General features: G+C 48.1%; 1 protein-coding gene across 2 annotated transcripts in view; it reads left to right on the top strand.

Moving 5' to 3' along the window:
- AZIN1 (antizyme inhibitor 1) overlaps positions 1 to 24,452 on the top strand; it is a 493,870-nt gene that overhangs the window by 268,441 nt on the left and 200,977 nt on the right. For both annotated transcript variants that reach the window (XM_086966090.1, XM_086966091.1), the window contains exon 8: positions 20,988 to 21,062. In XM_086966090.1, coding sequence (XP_086822216.1) covers positions 20,988 to 21,062 — 75 coding nt within the window. The remainder of the gene's footprint in view (positions 1 to 20,987; positions 21,063 to 24,452) is intronic.

The raw sequence follows: 24,452 nt of genomic DNA, 5'->3' as shown, positions 1-24,452 counted from the left end.
GCTCGCCTTATAGACTTATTTGGAACAGCCAACAAAAAAATGCTAAAACTTTGCATCCAGGCTAGTAGAATGGAGGGCTCAATGGTCATTATGCACAACGTGGAAACACTACAGAAGATCAAAATAAAGTCAACATCCTTTCACCACCACACCTTGCACAGTGTAGTTGCTGCTGAAATAGGTAAGCACTTCAGTGCACCACACCGGAGTAGTAAGTGCTATGTAAATGTTGCAATGCAATTTTAAAAGCACAAGATTGGCTGAGGACATGGTGGCACCCAAACCTTTAACTAGCCACTAAACCACACACCAGACGTCCGTGCAGTACAGATCTACAGACCGAACTAAAGGGGCAAATTCAAAAGCAGTCTTTAACTTAATTGCATTTGTTTTCATGGCTCGAATATGGCTATTTGAATCTGCCACTGGCCTGTTTGGAAATATTGAAAGAATCAAAACGTCCCTGAAATATAGAGACTGTTATTCTATGAAATGAAAAATATTCTCCTCTTGGAGTAACAATAATAGGCACAAGCCAATCACCTGTCGGTAGGACTATTTTGCCCAATCTGCTTCATTTAGCCAAGCTACAATTCACAGAAATAAAAAAATTTATTTGGTTGATATTGCAGCCAACAAATATCTCTGATCAATCCTTCTTCAAACTACCATTAACAAGAGTTTTTGGAAGGGCTTAAAGTGGTCGTTCCATTTAGACGCCCTTCTCCTCTACAGGAGTTAAACATTGTTGTGTTATGAATACTGCTCTCTCCTTTTGGGTTGTCACACAGAAGGGTACACTGCATCATCTCTTTTGAAAGACAGCTGTTCGAGGAATGTATGGTTGTATAAACACATGCTTTGTACAAGACTGCCATCTAGTGCTGGGCTCAGATGATTACAAGTTGTTTTTCATAGAAGAATTATTTTTCGAGTCACAACACTGTGACTCCGCCCCTTCGGTAACAATATGGATGTGCACCGGCTCCATCTTTAGATTTTTTTTTTCCCGCCGACTGGTTTGTATGTACACCCTTTAGATCGTTATTTTGGCTTCCTTTCCATTAGCCAGCTATCTACAGTCTACTGTATTGTTTCTATCAGGTAGTTTATACTATGTCCTGGGATGCTTCCGAGTAGCCATGCGCTATATAAGAGCCTTCCAATTCCAATATCTTTGGGCTGGGATCGACAAAATGCCTCTTCACCTACAGGCCACTTCAGACTCCATTGTTTCGACTTAGTCAGCTCACTAAGAAAATTAGATGCTAATAGACCGCTGTAGGATGCTGGCTTTGTTTATACTATACCAAAGTAAGTTATAGTGTACAGAGTACAGGAACTCCCCAGAGGTATAGCAGAGGCTAAATTAGGTAAGTACTAACAGCTCCCTTTGTGGTAGTGTGGGTGAGCAGTTAGGCTTATCAGGCAGGTGTGTTTAAGCACTTCTTGTATTCACTCAATTAAGACTGATCCACACACAAGACTGAATCTAGACCAATTTAAGTATAAATAAGATACACTTGTATTTTATTTACTTCAGTGTTGGAACTTTCATAGATTCTCATTGCTTGTATCATTTTCCCGTCGTCGAGATGGGAGCCCCCGGTAAATAAAAAATACCATAGAAATGGGTACAAAAAAAGAAATAAGGCCTAGGCCTCATCTAGTTTAGTAGCATATCAACCTTTTTTGTTAGAGACCAAATAACATGAATAGCCAATCATAACCGCCTCACCCCATAGAACCTTCCTGAGGGAGCCTCAGATTTTCTACCACACGTTGGGCAAGAGAGTCCCCACTGAGCTCTGCTTTCTTCCATTTTTCCTTAATTTCAACCTAATCTTTCACTTTAACTCTTCACTGCGTGTTCAACATGTCAGACAAGGAAAAGAAGGCTCTTCAAAGCTTGTGCCACCTGCTCCAAGAAGAGACTTTGTGAAGGACAAGCAAAAACTGTTTGTTTGTATCCTGACCATAAGGCGACTGACTGCAAAATCTGTCGGACGTCTGCTAACTTGGCTTCAGAAACTAAAGTCACAGAAGGATCCTGTCTCTAGTGACAGTGATGACTCAATCGGCTACTTCATCCAGGAGGGCTAAAAAACTGGGTAGGTCTTCACCTTCTACTTCTTCAGACCCCTCTTCCAAAGCCTTACAAAAGACCTCTCATAGGTCTGACAGGCGTAGTATCATCAAATATCCTCACTGAGGTGTAAAGGAGAGGTAAGGACTTGATCCAGAAGTGGCACCTGAAAAAAGCTATGTGCCTTCTACTTCTCCTTCTGAGAAGGTTAAAACCTTTAAAAAAACAGCTTCTGTCCCACCTGAGGGTAAAGCTGAGAGGTTTGCTCGTTGACGACGACATCTATTCAGTCGACGACTAATTCAAAAACTTTACCAGCGTCTTGTTTGGCTCCGTCGATGGGCTAGTCGACGAGAGTTTCCTAGTCTCCACCGGCTTTGACAGGATCAGCGACTACTGCTTTGACGACTCCACGCGCAGATGGGCAATCCACCTTGTCATCTACTCTAAAGTCCACCTTGACGAGAATGAGGACGGTGATGGTGTCTATGGCAACCATGTCAACGACAGCTTCCAGCATGATCATGACCACTGTCTCGACGACAGTCCCGTCAAGTGTCCCTCTCCCCATTGACGACTCACACAGTCGGCGGCGGCTCCATCGACGATACAAAATGTGGCAATTTCCATACTCCACTGATGACTTCTCCCCGAAAAGTGACACCTCTGCCTCCTGCTCTCCTTTTAGAAGAGGAGTTTTCTGAAGACGATGACGGTGCTTACGGTGCTGCCGTTAGCCCATCACAGCTGCATGTCAGATAGCAGGACTCTGACGAGTACTATACGAAGCGGCAACAACATGAGCCACAATTAAGGTCTCAGGAGCAATATCAACAAGAGATGGTCTGTATGCCATCTTCCCTCATTACGGACTTGCAGGTCATGCTATCTGATTAGAGACGGAGATTTCCTACAGAATCTCCTGCAGAGGAAACTGCGCAAATGTCTCCTACTCCACTTGCTCATCCGGTAGCACCTCCACTTCCTCCTCAAACTTCGTTACCGGAGTTACTTGAACCGCAACAAACGGTGGTTACTGTCCAGGATGATACATCTGATGATGACCAGGGGATAACGAGTATTCCGGATCCTGACAGGGAATGGGATAATTGCATCATTCCGGATCCTGCCTCTCCCGTTCCGGACCCAGCAGAATATCCAGTATTAGGGGTGTCTTTCATAGATTCACATGCCTGAATCATTCCCCGTCGTCGAGACGGGAGCCTCCGGTAAATAAAAAAGTAATGTCCATAGACATACATAGAGAGAAAGGGTCCAAGGGTCTCCCCTTAGTAGCCTTTCCTTGTCCTTATGTAAAAAGGACCAAACTGTCATAGTCAGCCAATCAGCTCCGACCTCCCTCTAGAACCTTCCTGGGAGGAGCCTCAGTCCCTCAGATTTTCTACCGCACGTTGTGCTAGGGAGTCTCCTGCCTGAGCTCTCCTCAGGATTACTCTAACTTCACCAAACTTTCTTTGAAAGTGTTCTCTGAAGCCTCAAAACTCTTCAAGGACTTCTTCAACACACTAACCTGAAGTAAGTGTGTGTTTCTACTGCTTTTTCCATGTCTGAATCGGGGAAGAAAGCCCTGTTCAGGGCCTGCTCTTCCTGCAGCAAGAAAAGAATACATGTGGATGATCGGCACGACCTGTGCCTGTATTGCCTTTACCCGGACCATAATTCGGAGAAATGTGCAATCTGTCGGTCTTTTCCAAAAAAGACTGTGAGAGACAGGGAAGGTCGCCTTCTAATTTGGTTGGACAGGCTTAAGAACAGAGACAATCTGGACTCCTCTGTGAGCAGCGTTTCCAGGACCTCTGCTGTCTCAAACAAGAGGCCAAGGGAAGCTTCCTCGGGCCCCTCAGACACTCCTCCTACGAAGACCCACAAAAAGTCTTCAGAGGCGAGATCTGCGTCATCTTCAGTGTCTGCTAAGGAGGATAAAACCTTTAAAATGCCTGCTCCGTCCTCCAGACAAAGCCAGAGGACTACTTCAGTCAAAACCACAGTGTCCACCACATCAGCATCGTCGCCCTCAGCATCGACGACGATGACTACGTCCTCCTCATCTTCAGGTAGACCTGTCTCTTCAATAATTCCCCTGACTTCGGCGTCGACGACAAAGATCATGTCGACAACGAAGACTACACCGTCGACGACGCCGTCACCAGCGACGAGCCCATCGTCGTCAAAACCGGCGACGACAAAAGTGTCGACGAGAGACTCGTCGACGAGGCCATCGTCTACGAGGGCACCGTCGATGAAGACGACTTCGCAGTCGTCGACGACCAAGATCCCTTCGTCCACCACACCGTCGACGAAGACCTCGTCGACGACCCCGCCGACGAGAGACTTGTCGTCGAAGGCACCGTCGACGAAGGCACCGTCGACGAAGGCACCGTCGACGAAGACCCCGTCGACGACGACACCAAAGGCTCCGTCGACGGACCCGACGACGACACCGTCGATGGACGACTCGTCGTCGAATGAACCATGGAAAAAATCAAAACTGGTGGAGGCACCGTCCATGATGCTACCACCGTCGACGATCCCCTCGACGACGACCAGCTCTACCACACAGTGTGGCAAACCAAGCAAACCACCAATTACCCCGGAAACGACGTATCCAAGCAAGGTGGACAAGCAACCACCTCAAGAAATTTTCCAAAGCGAGGAATCCGAGGAGGACCTGGATCCCGCTACTTCAGTCTCAGAACTTCACATAAAATGCCAAAGCACTGATGAGGAACAGGAGGAATTCACCTATCAGGAACACTCCGTCCACGCCAGTGTCCGCACTGAAGTCACCCCCATGATATGCTTACCAGCGACCCTGGTTGATGACTTAAGACTTCTTGTGCAAGACTACAAGCAACGCTTTCCGGAGGCTAACAGAGGCGGTCAAGCGCCTAAGAGTCCCGCACCAGGGGACAAGGGGGATCAGACACCTCCAGCTCAAGTACAGGTGTCCGCACCGGAACGCACTCACCTTCGCCATCAAGCCCACCATGACGTCCAGCCTCAAGTGGTGGTTTCTTCGGACGATGAGGAGGAAGAGGAGGAACTGGAGGAAGGAGAGGTCCAGGAGGTTCACTCGGACCACTCGGACCAGGATGAAGAGGATGAATATATTGCATCGTCCCCAGCTTCGCCACAACCACGCCAAGCGGACTCCCCCCCCGGTGGACATTGCTGGCTTCCACAAGCTGGTGGAGAGAGCGGCGAAGAGATTCCACATGGTGGTGGAATCCACGGAAACTGACTGTTTCCTGCACGACTTTAAGGAACAGACTCAGAAATCTGCAAAAGCTGTTCCGATCATAGAATTTTTGTGGGAACAGGGAAAGAAGTTAATGCTAACTCCTGCTTCTGTGCCGGCGGTGGTCCCACGCCTAGATAAGAAATACAGAGCACCACTCACTGCGGCGGCTTGCCTTAATGGTCACCCCAAACCGGACTCGGTAGTGACGCAGGCGGCCCAGAAACACTCCCGCAACCCTTCCTCACCACTGTCCGCTCCCCCGGACAAAGAGGGCAGAAAACTTGACACGATTGGTAAACGTTTCACATCCACATCGGCCATGTCCATCAAGGTGGCCAACTCCATTGCCTTGCTGGGGCGTTACAATCGCCAGCTGTGGGAGGACATTGCCCCTTACGTAAAGGAAATGCCTGATGAAGTCCAGGGTGAGGTGAAAGCGCTCCTCGCGGAAGGTCAATCTTCTGCAGCGGAACTCATAGACTGTGCTATCGACGCAGCCATGACAGGCTTCCGTCAACTTGCGGGAGCTGCTGTACTGAGACGCCAGGGATGGCTAAGAGCGACTTCCTTCCGCCAAGAAGTCCAAGCAAAGGTTCTGGACATGCCCTTCGACGGCCAGCACCTGTTTGGAGTAAAGGTCGACGAGGCTCTACAGGCCATTAAGAAGGACACAGACACGGCAAGGGCACTGGGCTCTCTGCAGGCTAGAAACCAGTCCTTTCGGGGCAACAGGCCCAGAGGTCAGTCCTCCTATCGAGGCTCATATCAAAACAGGTCCTCGTCCTCGTTCTCATACAATAACAAAGGCCAGTACCAAAACAAACAACAGCAAGGCCGACAATCTTCATTCGGAAGATCAACCTACAGAGGTAAAAATACCAAGAGGGGCGCTGGCGGCCGCCAGTGACCAACTACTCCAGCCAGTCCAAACACCATCTCCATACTTTCAAATTGGAGGAAAGCTGACCCATTTCCTTCACAATTGGCAATACATCACCACGGACCGGTGGGTTCTTCAAATTATTCGATTCGGCCACTCTCTCGAATTCAACTCCATCCCTCCCAATACCCCTCCACGCAGACGGACACACAAACATCCACGCCTGCTTCTGAAGGAACTTTCGACAATGCTACAAAAAGGAGCAATCGAAAGGGTTCCGGCATCCTCAAAGGGGAAAGGATTTTACTCCCACTTCTTTCTTGTACAACAAAAAGAAAACAAGTGGAGACCCATCCTGGATCTCCGGGGACTCAACACCTTCCTGCGGAACCAATCGTTCAGGATGGTGACGATTCAAGAAATCCTGGGCATTCTAGAGAAAGGAGATTTCATGGTATCACTGGATCTCCAGGATGCATACTACCACATCCCCATCCTCAAAAATCACCGAAAATTCCTAAGATTCGAGGTGGCGGGCCGTCACTATCAGTTCAAAGTCCTGCCTTTCGGCCTCAAGTCTGCACCGCGCATTTTCACGAAATGCCTTGCGCCAGTGGCAGCCTTCCTGCGTCAACTGGGACACCAGGTCTTCCCCTGCCTAGACGACTGGCTGGTGAAAGCACCCTCACCTGGGAACGCAATCACGTCCTCCAACGCCTGCACCAATCTCTTTCAAAATCTGGGATTGACGCTCAATCTCAAAAAATCATGCATGGTCCCGCAACAAAGATTACCTTCCTAGGGGCCATGTTGGACACAGTGTGCACGAAAGCCTTCCCCTCAAAAGAGAGGACAGACAAGATCTTATCTCTGGCCACGGCTGTGGCAAAGACAACGCACCTGAAAGTTCGGACTTAAACCTCCCTCCTGGGGATGATGTCCTCCTGCATACTCCTCATCCCGCACTGCAGGCTCAGAATGCGGCCCTTGCAGGAGGCACTCGCGAGCCAATGGACCCAAAGCACTGGCTCCTTCGAGGACATCCTTCGGATCACTCCGAAAATTTCCAAAGCTCTACAATGGTGGACACGTCGCCAAAATCTAACAGTGGGCTTACCGTTTCTCCTCCCAGCATCACCGCTGGTGATAACAACGGACGCCTCCCTAGAGGGGTGGGGCGCGGTGCTCCAGGACCTACAGATCAGCGGCAAATGGGACTCTCAAGAGCAATCGCTCCATATAAACCTCTTGGAGCTAAGAGCAGTATATCTGGCTCTTCAAGCCTTCTTACCCCGCATCCAGAAATCCCCAGTGCTCGTCAGGACAGACAACACCACGACGATGCACTATCTAAACAAACAAGGGGGAACGCGTTCGCTCTCGCTCTCACGCGAATCGCAGACGATCTGGAACTGGCTGGTGCTGCACGAAATCCAACTCAAAGCGGAATATGTCCCGGGAAATGACAATACCATCGCGGACGCCCTGAGCAGGCAAAAGTCCCTCTCCCACGAGTGGGAACTATCGGACAGCGCCCTCACTCACATCTTTTCTCTTTGGGGAGTCCCAAACATCGACCTCTTTGCCACCAAGAGGAACGCCAAATGCCCGTGCTACGCAAGTTGGCATCCCCAACCAGGATCACTAGGAAATGCATTTTCCATCGGATGGTACAGCGTCTCTGCATACACCTTTCCTCCATTCCCGATGATTCCACGGCTCCTCAGAAAAATGAAGGCGGAACCATGCACCCTGATCCTGATTGCCCCGTCCTGGCCGAGGCAACACTGGTTCTCGGATCTGCTTAGACTCTCCATCAAATCACCGATTCGCCTGAACCAACACCCGGCCCTTCTGACGATGTCCAATGGGCAAGTGCAACACCCGAACCTCCAATCGCTCAAATTATCAGCCTGGCTCCTGAGCACAGAGAGTTCGGGGGCCTAAATATCCCACAAGACTGCAGGGATGTACTAGCCAAAGCAAGGGCGGACAGTACGAACAAGACCTACTGTCTCAAATGGAAGAGGTTCTGCATTTGGTGTTCAGACCAGGGCCTACGGCCCCTCGCCATCACACCTGAACAAATATTACCATACCTCCTGCATTTAGCCCAGTCGGGACTGGCACATGCGTCCATCAAAGTTCACCTGGCAGCAATCTCGAGGTTCACCAGAACGGTCACAGGACCTTCTCTGTGGTCTAGTCGACTGGTCAAGCAATTCCTCAAAGGGCTATACAGATCCTTCCCGAGGCCTCGGAAAGTACCTCCCACATGGCAGCTTAACCTGGTACTCAACCAGCTCATGCGTCACCCGTTTGAGCCCATTCACAGGGCATCTCTTCAACACCTCTCATGGGAAACGGTGCTCTTGCTCGCTCTAACTTCGGCCAGAAGAGTTAGCGAACTGCAAGCCTTGTCCATTCAGGAACCATATCTGCAATTCAGACATGATAGGGTGATACTGCGACCAAACCCTAAGTTCATTCCAAAAGTACCTTCGGACTTCCATCTCAACGAACCATTGGTCCTTAGGTCCTTCTTTGCCAACCCTTCCACAGCAGCGGAAAGGTCGCTGCATTCTTTGGACCTTATGAGGTGCCTCAAGTTCTACCTGGACAAGACTAAGGCTCTCAGGAAATCCTCACAGCTGTTCGTGGCATACAGCAGACCACGGATGGGCCTGCCCCTCACGAAGCAAAGCATCTCCAGGTGGATCTCCTCGGCGATTTCATTCTGCCACGAAAAGGCCGGCCGGCCTTTGAATGACCGTGTTCTGGCTCACTCAACCAGAGCGATGTCTACGTCAGCGGCACGGTTTGCTGGAGTGCCGATCCTGGACATCTGCAGAGCGGCGACCTGGAAGTCACCACATACTTTCTCCAGACACTACTGCCTGGATATTGAACTCCAGAAGGATGCGGCAGTGGGCCAGGCGGTACTTCGCCATCTCTTTCAGTAAGGTGAGCCTTCCTACATCCCGCCTTCCAGGTATGCACATTATTGCTCTGATGATATTCTGTCTATGCTGTCTCTTTATTGTATGATATTATATGCATTATCTACTATGACGGCAGAGCAACTCTGTTTTACAAATGTGCTACTATGATTGCTAGCTACTCTGATTCAGGCATGTGAATCTATGAAAGACACCCCTAATACTGGATAAGAAATGCGTTACTTACCTGTAACAGCAGTTATCCAGTATTGGTGTCTTTCATAGATTCACATGCAACCCTCCCGCCTCCCCTGGAAGGACTCACTTCCCTCTCGGACTATATTACGCCAAACCTAGCTGGGTGCGTACGAAAATCTGAGGGACTGAGGCTCCTCCCAGGAAGGTTCTAGAGGGAGGTCGGAGCTGATTGGCTGACTATGACAGTTTGGTCCTTTTTACATAAGGACAAGGAAAGGCTACTAAGGGGAGACCCTTGGACCCTTTCTCTCTATGTATGTCTATGGACATTACTTTTTTATTTACCGGAGGCTCCCGTCTCGACGACGGGGAATGATTCAGGCATGTGAATCTATGAAAGACACCAATACTGGATAACTGCTGTTACAGGTAAGTAACGCATTTCTTCCCCTCCTGCAGATAATGGGGGCTTTCATAATCTAATGGAGAGAGCGTCTAAGCGTTTCAATGCCCATTCTATTTGTGCAGTCAGAATGTTTCTTATGACTTTAAAGAACCATACAGAAAGTCAGTCCGCTCTATTCCTATCGTGGGTCACGTCTGGGATGAAGGGCTCAAGGTTATAAAGTCGCCTGCCATACTCATGCCTATTCTTCCTCATCTAGAAAAGAAGTACAAGGCCCACGAGGATAGCCCTGCTTGTCTTGTCAGCCAGCCTAAACCAGGTACCGTAATTTCTCAAGTGACCCAGAGAAAGTCTAAAAATCTGGCGGCCCCTCTCAGTACACCACCGGATAAAGAGTGCAGGTGGTTGGGTAATGCCGGGAAGATGTTCTCTTCTATGTCTAGCCTCCTTGTCAGAGCAACCAACGCCTTGGCAATGCTCGGAAGGTATGATTGGCAGATGTGGTGTGATCTGTCTCCTTTTCTGGACCAGCTGCCAGAAGATTCTAAAGTGGAAGATAAGAAGGTCTTCCTGGAGGGAGAGAGAACTTCTTCAGAGATAATTGACTACGCAATGGATATTGCTACAACAGCATTACTGCTCCCTAGCGGGGGCAGCAGTCCTTCGGCCCCAAGGACGGCTTTGTGTCACTTGGTTTTGGCCGGAAGTCCAAAATAAGATCTTGGACCTTCCCTTTGATGTTGAGGCACTCTTTAGGAAGCACATTGATGATGCGCTGCAGGATATAAAAAAGGACACGGTAACTGCGAAATCCCTTGGGACTCTACAATACCACAAGGTCCCCCTCTGTGAAGCTAGAGGTAGTTGCTTCCCCTCTTACAGAGGCGGATATCCGCAGCAGTGCTATTCCTCTTACTCGCAGCCTTCTCAATCATACCGGCAGCAATATTCTCAGCAACAAGGCCAGTCGTCTTCTTGCTCTCATTCATCATCTAGAGGACGACAGGAGCACTAGGGAAGTGATTTCTCTAAGTGCCAGTAGTGGCTTCTTGGCTCTTCCTACTGTTCCTTTGTCCCCTGGAACACCAGTGGGAGGCAGGATATCCCAATACTTCCACAACCGCCAGCTAATAACATCAGATCGTAGAGTTCTGAATATAGTTGTCGGGCCATACTCTGGAGTTTCAACATCAGCCACCATCCAAAGCCCCTTGTGCCACCAAATTCAAACATCTACATCTTTTACATCTAGAGACACCAACTACTCATCAAAGGAGCGATGGAACCGGTCCCTCGATCCCAACGGGGAGAAGGATTCTATTCCCGTTTCTTTCTTGTTCAAAAGACCGTGGAAAAATGGTGCCCTATTTTAGACCGGAGGGAGCTAAACACCTATCTCATCAAGCTCTCGTTTCGGATGGTCTCCTGACAGGGTATTTTACAGCTCCTCAATCTTGGAGATTACATGGCCACTCTGGACCTCGGACGCATACTTTCATGTCCCCATCCACCCTGCCAACAGGAAGTTCTTACGCTTTACAGTAGCCAAAAGCCACTTTCAATTCAAGGTCCCACCTTTCAGACTCCGGTCCGCTCTGGATTTTCACGAAGGTCCTAGCCCCTGTCGCAGCAATTCTCAAGAAACTAACTCCAGGTCTTCCCTTTCCCGGATGACTGGTTGAGCTCCGTCTCCTCACGTAGCGGAAGAAGCTGTCAGGACATGCAGACAGCTCTTCCGTCACCTGGGGCTCTAGCTCAACACAGAAAAGTCAGTCCTGTGCCTGTCCAAGTCAGCCCGTTTAGGGCCATTCTGGACACATCTTGCTGCAAAGCTTTTCCTTCAAAGGAAAGGCAAACAAAGCTGATAACCTCGGCTCGTCTGTTGCAACGAAGAGGGTCACTTCTGGGGTCAATCTTGTCCTGCATTCCTTTAATTCCCAATTGCAGGTTGCGAATGCGCCCCCCTCTAAGAACTGGATTTGCAGTGGCGCCAGGCAGAAGGCTCTTTCGAAGATAAGATCACAATCACTCCGCTTATGAAAGATGCTGCAACGTGGTGGACGATCAAGGACATCTCCAAGGGTCTCACCTTCATGGTCACCCCAGTTCCTCCTGTAATAACAGACTCCTCACTAGAAGGCTGGGTAGCAGTCTTACAAGACGTTCAAGTAAGCCCCAGCATCGCCTACTCCACATCAATCTGTTAGAGCTCAGGGCGATTTGTCTAGCCTTGCAATCCTTCCTTCCGCGGATTCAACAATCCTCTGTCCTGGCCGGTACAGACAACACGACGGCCATGCATTACGTAAACAAGCAGGGGGGTACAAGGTCTCGTCAACTATCCAAAGAGGCTCAGGAGACTTGGGATTGGCTAATACAGCAGGAGGTATCGCTCTCAGCGGAGCATTTTTCCAGGTGTCCTCAACAAGACAGCGGACACGCTCAGTCATCTGAAAGCAGTGAGCCATGAGTGGTAGTTAGACCATGACATTCTGGAAGAGATTTTCAGTCTCTGGGGCACTCCGCCCATTGATCTCTTTGCCAATTCAGAGAACAAAAAATGCTGACTCTATGCAAGCAGGCATCATGATCCAGTGCCTTTGTTCACTCTTTTCCTCCGATCCCAATAATTCCCAGACTTCTGCGGAAGCTCAAGGTGGAGCCCTACATAAGGATTCTGTTGGCCCCGGCGTGGCCCTGCCAGTTTTGGTTTACAGAGCTTCTTCTACTCTCCCTGGATCGTCCAGTTAATCTGTGCCCAATTCCTTCCCTGCTGACGATGTCCCAGGGCCAGGTGGTACACCTGGATCCGAGATCTCTTCAGTTCTCAGCGTGGCTCCTGAGCACCGAGAATTTCAGGATCTGAATATCTCGTCAGAATGTAGAGGTGCTTGCTCAAGCTCGAGCCTAGAGTACAAATAAGACATATTGCCATTGGTAACGGCAAGAAAAGATTCATCCTTACTCTACTTCACCTCATCAGATTGTGCCGTACGTTCTGGCATTGACTAAATCAGGTCTCGCTCATTCTTCTATCAAAGTTCACTTTGCGGCCATCTCTAGATTCAGACGGACCTCCTCTGGACCTTCCCTCTGATCAGCAAGGATTGTGAAGCAATGTCTTACAGGACTTTTTAGAGTTTTCCCACCAGTTAGGCCTCCACCGCCTCTTTGGCAGCTTAACTTGGTTCAAAAGGCAGACTCATGAGCTGAGTAAGAACTGATTCATAGGGCAGAGCTTAAATTCCTCTCATGGAAGGTGGCCCCCCTCCTCGCTTTAACATCTGCCAGAAGGGTGGGTCAACTGCACGCTCTCACTATTCAAGAACCGTTCTTACAATTTATAAGAGAGACTTTGATTCTGAGAACAAATCCCAAATTTATCCCGAAGGTGCCTTCAGACTTTCACTTGAATGAACCAGTTATTCTCAAATCCTTTTTTCCTAGGCCCACTACTCTATCTGAGAGGCCTCTTGTAAGAAACTGGCTCTATATATACTGCGCCAAAGTGAGGTTCAGTGTGTATAGAGTGCAAGTGTCTCCAAAGGTTTGGCAGAGGCTAAAGTTAGATAAAACCTTACTCTCAAGTGGTAGCTTGGTTGAGCAGTAAGTCTGTATCAGAGGACAGTGAAAAGCATTTGATGTACATACTCAGTCAGCAAATGGACTCACACACTCAAGAACTGAACTCTAGGACAATTGTTTTTATTCAAAAAATACTGTTTTATTTCTAGAACCAAGCAAGCCAGGTGCAGATAAGCATAAAAATACTTTGTGGTAGTAAATTACTTGTATGAACACAGTTCAAAATAGCAGTGTAACTTGTACTGGGTTTGCTTACAGTTTTAAGAAAGCAGTTTGCAAAACATTGCAGGTATAGTACATTCAATTGAAGGGGCTTTTTAAGTAAAATGCAGTTAAATACTTTTAAGATTACTTTTGCTGGCACAGGACTGGATCCTGGATTCAGTCCTGGGACATTTCCTGAAAACAGGTGAGTAAATGCGTTTTGGTTAAAGGTTCGATTTTTTTTTTTTTTTTTTGGTTTTTTTTTAGGAATTTTATTGTATTTCAAACGTTGACACTTAACTTTTTCACATAGAATCCCCAATGTTATCCTGTGGGAGGAAATTCACTTAGCAGGTAAGTTAGGTTATCGTTACTTTTTTGTTACTCAGTGCTCGATCCTGGATTCAGCACTGGGACATTTCCTGAAAACAGGTGAGTAAATGCGTTTTGGTTATTCGGCTGATTTTTAAGGAATATTTGCAGTTTTCAAAAGTCGACACTGAAACTTTTTGGGTGAAAGTGTCAATGTTATCGAGGTAAGTAATCGGTCTTTTGAGTTAGGGTTCTGGGGTTAGACTCATGGGTCTCCCCGGGTCAGTGATGCACTGTTGTTGCACCGTTGTTGCACCCTCAGCGGCACTTGGGAGGCTGGGTGCAGAGTGTTAAGGCCCAATGTTATCCAATGGTGGATAGGGGGACTCTGTTGGTGGCGGCTGGCAAGCAGGCCACAGGGTTGTGGGAGCAAAGCTCCTAGGGTTAAGCTCAGGGCACGTTTGGGACCAAGTTAGCACCAAAGGGGCACCCTCAGAGGCACTAGGGCGGCCAGGTGCTGTTTTGAGGTCGGGTTCCCTGTTGATTACAATGGGAATTCTCAGGGACAAAGAAACACTGCAGGCTTGGGGATGAGGATCTTCCAGGAGTGACCACCACTTTGAGGGGTAAGTTGGGAATGTAGAGGGATGGTTAGGCACCGCTGGGTTGGGCACACAAGGCCGTGGGGCGTCTGGTGAAGGGGTGCCTTTGGATGTAGGATTTTCTTTCCAGCTCTGGTCGTGGTAGGGGGTCCCTCTGGATTGAGGCTGCAGGCGCTGTCAGGAGGCTTGAGGCAGGTCGGGGGTCGCCAGATCTCATGTCAGGATCGCCGGGGGGGGGACCTCCTCATGGTGTTTGTTCACTCAAACATGGGCCGGGCTCGACTGGTGCAGAGTGTGCTGGATTCGCGGTTTCTGGTTGGCACCAGAAGCTGCAGTTCAAACACGTCCGGTGTTCACAAGAGAAACGGCTTGGGAGGTGAATGCAGGCAGGTGTTCCGGGGTTTGTGAGGTTGCTGGCCGCTGGACACGCCGGAATTTCGCAGGAGCAGGTTCTAAGGGAGACAGGCCTGTAGGGCTGGGGTCAAGTCAGTGGGCGTCATCCTCTTGTTAGCTCTGCACGGCGTTTGGTCCTTCTTTTCTTATTGTTGCTGGATCTAAGGAAGGAAGGTTAAGGGGGGGATTAAATACTAAATTTAGGGGCGTTACAGGTGGGTAAAGGTTAGGGACCATTGGGTCCCTTCCCTGGGGTGGGTACACCCCCTATTCTGCCACTCTACAGTGGGAGGGGGCAGCAGCCTGTCCCTGGTTGGCTGGGTCCCCCATCCTCAAGATGGTGGGGACTCGTGGTTGTGCTTCACCTCGCCTCCCCCACCCTAGGGGTGGAGTTGGCAGAGTTGGGCACACCTCTCTTCCTCACTGTTTTTCCCGCTGGGTCTCCTGCTCAAAGTGAGATGTAGAACCAGTGGGGACCAGTTGCTGAGTACGTAAAGTGGTCTGGAGAGGCTCACAAAGGCGGTATGCCTTTGAAGCTTCTCCTTTGTGAACCTTGCCCATCCAGGAGGAGGTGGCTTGGCACCTTGTCCCAGGATGTGCATTGTATAGGCGGCAAACTCTCGACTCAGGGGTCCAGAAACATGTCTGGGGTGGCAGCCTCAGCAGCCACTCAGTCATGTCAGTCTTCAGTGTAGCCATTATAGTGTTGTGGAGTTCGTAATGACAACCTCTTGGCACCATATACTCTTAATGGCAGCACTGCACTTACAGTGCCCAGGAAGGGACCTGGGTACTGTAGGGGTACAGGGCTCATGCACCTGTACCCTCACCACTGGCATAGGGCACCCAGCTAGAGGGGTGACTGGTGTATGCTAGCGGTACAGAAGGGGGTGGTAATGGACGGAGCATCTGAACCAATCAAACACTCACACCCAGTCAAAAGATCTGGGTTTAATCCATCACCGTTCTTTAGACCACCCCCTTTTGTACTGGTGTATGCTAGGGCAGTGTTTTGTGGGCATGGCACACAGGGATGTGTGACATGTCGACCCTTTGTTTTGTTCTGCACCAAGACATGCAGCCTGTCAAGGCAGTGTGTGTGTGTGTATATGTTGGGGCACATGACCTCTAAGGGTGGCACAATAAGTGCTGCAGCCCTTATGGGCCTTATCTAGTCCCAGTGTCCTGGGTACCTTGGGTACCTTTTTCCACGGGCTGACATGTGCCCAGAGATGCCAATTGGGTTTAGGCTTCAATGCAGTTTTAGGGAAGGAACACAGGCCTTGGGTACCTGATTGGCAGGAGCCCAGGGCACACTCAGTCAAAGTACATCAGCAATTCAGCAAAAAGTGGGGGCATACCATGCAAGAAAGAGGGCACTTTTTCACAGCTCTCCACTGACTGGACGTTCAAAGATGTCTGAAGTTTTATCTTTAACATACCAAAGTCTTCAGAAAATCAACACAGCTCTTTGTTGCTTTCAGTGCTCCCCGCAAAGTTTTTCCTCTTTCAAAGCAGGGTATTGCTTCTTGGACAAGAAGGCCCTGCTGATCTGATCGCGGCTGACTTCGAGGAGAACCGACTCTGATCCACCGAGCCCTGCTGACGACGTCGCGGCTCATCCTAGAACCTACGGAACTGAACCATCGGGGCCCTGCTGACGCTGTCGCGGCTCCCTCTTGAAGCACAAGACCTGAACATCGGAGCCCTGCTGACGCCGTCGCGGCCCCATCTACTTCCGAGTACGACGGAGTACTCCTACCCAAGCCCTGCTGACGTCGTCGCGGCTTGACGAACTCTCTGGTCCGGCTGGACCATCGACGCTACCTTCACGAACAGCTTGAACCCGAAGTGAGTAGGACAGCAAGTCCCATTGCCAGCCCCGTCCCCCCCCCCAGTTCGAGGATTGAGAACTGTGCGCCGGGTACGTGGCGTGCCCTCGGGCCCTCTAAGACTGTCCCGCTCCCCCGTCCCCCTGTTACGAGACTTTCGCGATCCCTCGATCGCTGTGTATTGCTCTTTAATTAATCTTGATAAAGTCTTTATTGATAAAGAATCACGGTGTGGTGTCTGCTCATAAGTGTGGTGTGTCGACAGTGTGTACGATCAGTCCTCCCCGGTGGGGACTCCCCCCTCGATAAGACTCGGCAGTAATTGTGGGAGAGGAGGTCCCGGGTGGTTAGGAGAATCATCTTGACCCCTGGGGTCACCGCCTGATGTGATGCCCTGATGTGCCAGCCACTGCCAGAGGCTATGCGCCTCTGGCAGTGGCTGGCACATCAGGGCATCACCCTGGTGGTTCAACACCTGGCGGGTTCTCTAAAAGCCAGGGCGGACGAGCTCAGCCGAAGGTGCATGATAGATCACGAATGGCGTCTGAACTCGGACGTGGCGCAAGGCCTCTTTCTGCAGTGGGGAGAGCCTTGATTAGATCTATTCGCCACCGAAGAGAACGCGCAATGTCATCAGTTCTGCACGTTGGAATTTCCAAGGCGGCACTCGCTCGGGGACGCTTTTCGTCGCGAGTGGAGTTGCGGTCTGTTGTACGCCTTTCGGCCTATACCACTTCTGCCCAGAGTGCTGAAGAAAATCAAGCACGACCGGGCCCAAGTCATCCTTGTGGCTCGGGATGGGCATGACGGTACTGGTATCCCGAGCTACTCAGTATGTCAGTCGATTCCCCGATTCGTCTGCCTCTTCAGGAGGACCTTCTGTCGCAGCAGAAGGGGACGGTCCTCCACCCGAACCTGTCCAGTCTCCACCTCCATACTTGGAGATTGAGCGGCGACAGTTGAGGCCATTTGACTTGCCTCCTGAAGTCTGTAATGTCATTCTGGCAGCCAGGCGTCCCTCCACAAAGTCGGTGTACGCCTGCAGGTGGAACATATTTGTGGCATGGTGCACAGCAAAGGCTATGGATCCTCTCAATGCCGCTCTTTCTGAGGTGCTCCTCTTCCTTCTTTCTCGTGCCCAGCAGGGCTCTGCTCTGGGCACTATCAAGGGCTACCTTTCTGCCCTTTTAGCCTTCTTAAGGATTCCTGATCAGCCTTCTTTGTTCCCGTCCCCCATTGTAAACAGATTCTTAAAGGGCATCACTCATATGTTCCCTCCTGTACCTTTCGTGATGCCCCAGTGGGACTTGAACCTGATTCTAACTTACCTGATGTGCGCTCTCTTTGAGCCGCTTCATAATTGTCCTCTACGTCTTCTTACCCTTAAGACTGCTTTCCTGGTTGCCATCACCTCTGCCAGGAGAGTGAGTGAGCTCCAGGCTCTTTCTTCTGAACCTACTTTCCTTTCTATCCATCCGGACAAGGTTGTGTAGCGTACAAAACCCTCTTTCCTGCCCAAGGTAGTCACAGCCTTCCACATCGGGCAGTCCATCACCTTGCCCACCTTCTTTCCGCCTCCGCATCCCTCAAGAGGAAGAGAGGCTCCACCGTCTGGACCCAAAATGTGCGCTCTCTTACTATCTGGATCGCACACGCCAGTTCCGGGTGGATGACCAACTCTTTGTTGGTTACGTGGGCGCTAAGATAGGACGGGCGTGCACAAGCGGACCATCTCTCGGTGGATCGTGTTGTGCATCCAAGCATGTTACTCCTTGGCTAAAAAGGAATCTCCTGTTAGGCTGAGGGCCCACTCCACTCGGGCCACGGCAACTACTACTGCCCTGGGCCGTGGAGTCCCCTTGCAGGACATTTGTCAGGCAGCTACATGGGCCTCGCTGCACACGTTCGTAAGACACTACTGCCTGGACAGCCAAGTCCGGAGGGATGGCTTCTTTGGCCGTTCCGTCCTCCAGGACTTTCTGGTGTGATTATTGGTTCGCAGACCCACCTCCGGGGTTGGTATTGCTGGGGTATGTATTCTAAGGTAAGGAATCTATCACGAACGTGTCTCTTTCAGATGCACAAGTTACTACTTGTGTAACGATATATCTGCAAGAGACATTAGTTATTGATAAATTCCTTACCGACCCACCCATCCTCCCCGTTCTGCGAACCGATATCTAGGGTTAAGGTCATCCCCTTTCAGGGCCCTAGTTTCATGGCACCAGTGTTGGTTTTTATCATGGCTCTGCGTTTCTGGTGCGGAAAAGCTGTGTAAGAACGGACGTCCGCGTGCGGAGGCAGCGTCTAAATACTCCGACAACATCATCACGGCGCCCACGACTGACGCGGAGCCCCGGACGATGCCTACCGACGCGCATGGGTACTGCTACGCAAAACATTTCCGGATCCAGTCGGACGCATGGGGATATTCTAAGGTAAGGATTCTATCACTAACTAATGTCTCTTACAGATATATTGTTACACAAGTAGTAACTTGTGCTTCTCATCCGTTTGCTGCAAAATCTAAAGATGTAGTCTATGCCCATGCACATTACCGAAGGGAGCAGTCACAGAGCCTAATTATTTGAATATTTTTTCGAAGAAAACTTGTAATCATCGAAGCCCAACAATAGATGGCGAACCTTTGCAACGCATGTAAATCTACAGCACCACATGCCAAGAAGAAATGCTTACTAGCTAATTGCAATCCTTCCTAGTTGCCATCACTTTTGCCTTGCGAGTGGGCGAGTCGCAAGCCTAATCGTTTGTATGGCCATACACCAGTTTCCACGCCAGTTGTGTGGTAATGATGATCCTGCTTTTCCCCGAAACTAGTTTCTGACTTTTATATTTACCAAACTATTTCTATACTTACTTTCCTCCCCAATTCTTCCTCATCTGCAGAACCTGTGCAACATTCAGTTTATATTAGAAGAGTACTTGGCTTCTACCTAGATAAATCCAAAAACTTGAAAAAAAACTCTTAACTATGGACAAATTAGACAAGATCTAGCCACATTCAAGTAATCTGTTGCTAGATGGATGGTAACATGTATAATGTTACACTACAGAGCTAGAAAGAAACTTCAGTCGGGGAAGGCAAGGGCTCATTCTACCATGAGAAAAGCAGCTACAACAGCCTGGATCAGGAATGAACCTATTGCTTCATCTGTAAGGCAGCAACATCGAAGTCAGTCCACAAATTCACAAGACATTATTAGTCAGACACTCCAGCAGATAGAAGAATGGGCCAGTAAACCTGGAGAAATCTCTTTAAACAGACAATATCTGCTATCCTAATGTCTATATACTTGGGATTAATGTGTATTTCCTGCTGCCCCAGAGCGGCCTTCAGCTTGTGTTTTTTTTGTATTTTTTAATCTTGCAACTCTGCATTTATGACTATTAATAAAGAGCCTAATGCAGAAGTAAAGGTTATTTATTCCTAGTTAATAGTTCTGCATCATCAGAATCTTTGTTTAAATAATAAATGATACACCAGGCTCCCCAGATGGGTATATTTGGGCACTGGAAGGCAAATATAAATTTAAACTGATCACTGATGGTACCGTAACTGTCAATACAGTTAGCGGAAGCTACTGATCTCGTAAAGTCAGAACCCCCTTTTTTTTCACTCACCTTTCAATGAAAGCTTATCAGCCTGCATTTTCGCCTTAAGACATCACACTTTTCGTGCCTATCAGATGCTGCAATGAAGGCTTAATCTTTACTAAGATTAATTAAGGAATTTCCTGGAAACAATGTAGCCCTTATACGTTATTACAGAGCATTGCTCATCATATAGACAGATGAACACTGACATCCTGGTTGAATTTTGCAGTGGGCCATATTTTTATGAAAATTCCTCTGGGGTCCATACGGATAGCAGCAAAATATACTAGCATTTATTACTTCAATGAAGGTTCGTATGGTATAGAACTAGGACTACAAGCAAGCAACCATTTCTTTCTTAATGGTATTAGAGTTTTTTTATTTAAAGTTGTCCCTGCGAGTCTTAAAACACGTTTATAGTATTGTAGTGGTTGTTCGCATTAGAGATTATATAGGGTCGTCATGATAGTCCATCCTGTGCGTGTTTCAACCACAGTCCAACCTATTATGCTGTCCCCCATTCTACACCATAATGTAGATTGTTACCACCAGTGGAAGTTATATGAAGTCTGCTACATATTGAGAAAAAGATGGATTTAGAACATAATTAGATTTGGCCTGGTCATGAGTAATGTTTTTTTCCTAATTGGTATTGTATACAATTCCCCTTCAGGAGGAGCTTGGCTTTAAAATGAACATATTGGATATTGGAAGTGGATTCACTGGAACTGAATTTCAGTTAGAAGAGGTATGGCATGCAGGGCTTTTGCACTTCAAATTATTTATTATGATTTGCCTATTGATAAACATGTACATAGGAATGTCATTTGTGATGAAGCACCTCTTGTGTTTATAAGATTTGCATGTTCCTTATTCTCCAAGGTAATCATCTAATGTTCTTATGTATTGACATGATATTGTGATATTTCAAACTGTGGATTTAATTTATAATTATTTGAATCTGTTAATATAATTTCTTTTGTTTGTAAATCCTAGTAAAAAAAACAGAAGCCAATGAGGGGTAGGAAAAAATTGACTTTATGCTCCTTTAAGGCAGTCAGCGGCTAGTGTCCCACAATTGATTGCACAAACAGTCTTTTTGCCCTTTCTGGAGTGAGGATTCTGTAACTCCTGGTGTCAGGCTTTTAATCTTTTTTTTTTTTTTTTTTTTTTTTTTTGGTTTACAGCAAAATTGTTGTGTACGGTTTTGGTTTTCTCAAACTGAATTTGTTACCATGGGAAAATATTTCTTAACTGTCAAGCAGCCATTTAGATATGGTTTTATCCAGTGTACGTGAGCAGAAAAAGGCAAGCTTGATGCTTGTTTTCATGTGAACAGTTGTCAATGTTTAAAAGAAAATGTGATGCCTAAGACATGAAAACATGTTAAAAACGGAATGGTACCTGTGCTGCCTAAGGGGAGGGGAGGAACTAAAGTGTTTTTCCTTAATTCAGTCATCACTTGGACCCGCTATAGCTTCATTTAGAAGCCTGTTCCTTTTTCAGTCTTTGTTAGCTGATTTATATGTTGGGGGATTAATAGCACAGACAGCATAACTTAACTTCTTGTTACTTCCATGAAAGAGAAAGAGAAAGGGACATTAACTGAACCACTGAGCTTTAGAATAAGACAGTATTGAGTTTTCTTCTTAAGGCTAGGAGGTTGTGGTACTTTTGCAGTGGAAATGATTTCCACAACCCATTGCCTGGCATGAGAGGTCCTAGATGTTGAGGAAAATGACGCATCATATGAGCTGCACCTCATGGACACAATCTAAAGATTCACCCAACACAGTAGTGAACTTAATTAGATAGTTAGGAGCTCAGTTTATAATCTACCCATGTAGGAGCAAGTCAATCTCGTTCATCCTGGAAACTCTTGTATGCAAGAAATGCATTAGTGATGCCCTTAGGGGGACATCTCTTATCATTTGCTCCCCTGATTAAATCTATTTCTTGATTTACTGCTAGATCATTCATTTCCATACCATGTTTTCTGGAATTTTTTATGTTCATACTTACATTACATTATTGTAACTAAGAACTCTCCAGGAATGTTTGCAATTTCAATTGTTAGTTATGGAGACCAGAATATGAAGCAGTGTTGCTCTCATCAGCTCTTCCGTCCCTCTCCCATTAACCCCATTAGAAGTTCATACTCAAGACTGATCCCTTCTAGAAACCAATTCCTTCACTTCTATGGTGACAAATGTTTAAATGATGGTTGTTTGAGGCATTTAGGAAAAAACAAAGGGCTTGCAGGTAAACATGCAGCCGAAAGTGGCTCACTTGCCCCTTCATTTTCCTCTTTACTGCATAATGTCAAACTGTATGCTAATTCAAATGGCCAGTATCACAACCATGTATTACATCAAACGATACAAAGCAATGAAATCTAGGGTCCAGTCAAAGTAGGCTCATCTGTGACTCCTGGCAATCTCACCTTACTATAATCCACCAACATCCATGAATTGGCCTTCGGCACTTACGTACTTGCAGTCATTTTCATTGAGTTGGAGGTGACTGAGAGGAAAGGCAGCACCATTGTTGTACCTTTTTCTAACAAAATTGTTTGATTTGTTCCCAAACCTAGTTCTAAGAGGAATGCTCCGTAGAACATTTGACCAGGCATTTTTGTTAATTTTTTTTTCCTGACAGGGATTTGAAGTCCCAGTGAGCTTGGCACCAAGTAGATCTGTCCAATTACTTCAGGTGTCTGAGAAGACTGCAAAGGACCTACAGTGGTGACTGCTTGATTGCAGTTGGACAGGCAACCGATCACCCCCATCACCGTACGCAATCCAGAACTATTAGTTGTGACTGATGCATAGTAAGTGGATTGAGGAGGTGAGAGGAGTCTGGTCTGTTCCAGAAGCTATTTCACATCCACTGGGAACTTGTGCAGGTTCTTACAGGCAGCACAGCCACCATGTGGTACTACAACAAAGTAGGTAGAGTGGGGTCATGGGTTCTGTGCCAGAATCCTCTGCACCTTTAGAAGTGCTGAACCCGCAAGGCATATCCCCTGTTACCCAGTGATTACAGATCGCATTGTAGATCGCAGGATCTTTAAGTGCTAGCGGAAACTAACTCTGTGTTGCTTGACGGATCATGAATGGCAGTTACACTTAAAGGTGGCACAGGGAGTCTTGCATTAGTGGGGAAACTCTTGGCTCAAACTATTTGCCACCGCAGAGAACAGTGTCATGACTTTTGCATGTTGAGGCTCCCAATGTAGTCGTCTTTAGAAACCACTTTAGTCTACATTGGGGCTCAGGGTTCCAGTATGCCGTTTTGCCTCTACCTGTCAAACTCAGAGCACACAAAATCAAGAGACTGAGCCCGAGCCATCATAGTGGCTCCAGTCAGGGCAATGAGCATGGTTCCAAGAACGTCTGGCCATGAGCACGTCTTCCAATATGGCTACCCCTACGGGAGGATTCCTTGTTCTGAATCCCAACCTGCACAACCTACACCTCCATGGGTGGCGATTGAGCGGTGTGAGGGAATGGGGTGTATTATCTGCTGTAGTTGGTATTTTAGGTCGGGCCTAGGTCTGCGCGCATACACTGCTCTAGGAAAACAACCTCTTGGAATCACTCTGGACTTTTTACACGCTCGTGCGTGTCTGTTTTTTGTAAGCATTTCTTCTATTGTGTTTTGAGTGCATGTTTCTAAAAAAAGACAGCACACAATTGGGCAAAGGCGGATGCATGTCTCACCTTTCCCAGGAAATGTATCTGCCTATGGCTTGCGATTACATGCACGGGCGCCATGTGTTCGAGGTCATGTCACCATCTGTTTTTAATTGGCACATTCGACGGGCTGCTGTGCTCACTCGCCCCTACTCTCACGCCAGATCTTCTCCATAGGTCTATTCACACACACATCTGCCCTGTTGTCTGTATCATCCCTGTGAGCACTCTCTTGGCTTCAAAGCCATAGTTGGTCAGATGCACACTTTTCCTACACTGCAGCACATTGCTGTTCTAGATGTAACACTTACGTGCAGCCTCCGCACTCTGTACACCCCAGAGCCACACACCATCCTTCCTATGTATACTGCTCCTCCTTCAAAGAAGAACCCTTCCCTGGCCACACTCTCTAAGCACTGTGTACACCCCTGGATGACTAGCTT

The sequence above is a fragment of the Lissotriton vulgaris genome, chromosome 4_1 (assembly GCF_964263255.1).
Source record: "Lissotriton vulgaris chromosome 4_1, aLisVul1.2, whole genome shotgun sequence".
NCBI lineage: Eukaryota > Metazoa > Chordata > Amphibia > Caudata > Salamandridae > Lissotriton > Lissotriton vulgaris.
The sequence above is the reverse complement of the archived record's forward strand: the minus strand, read 5'-3'. Positions and strand labels throughout refer to the sequence as shown.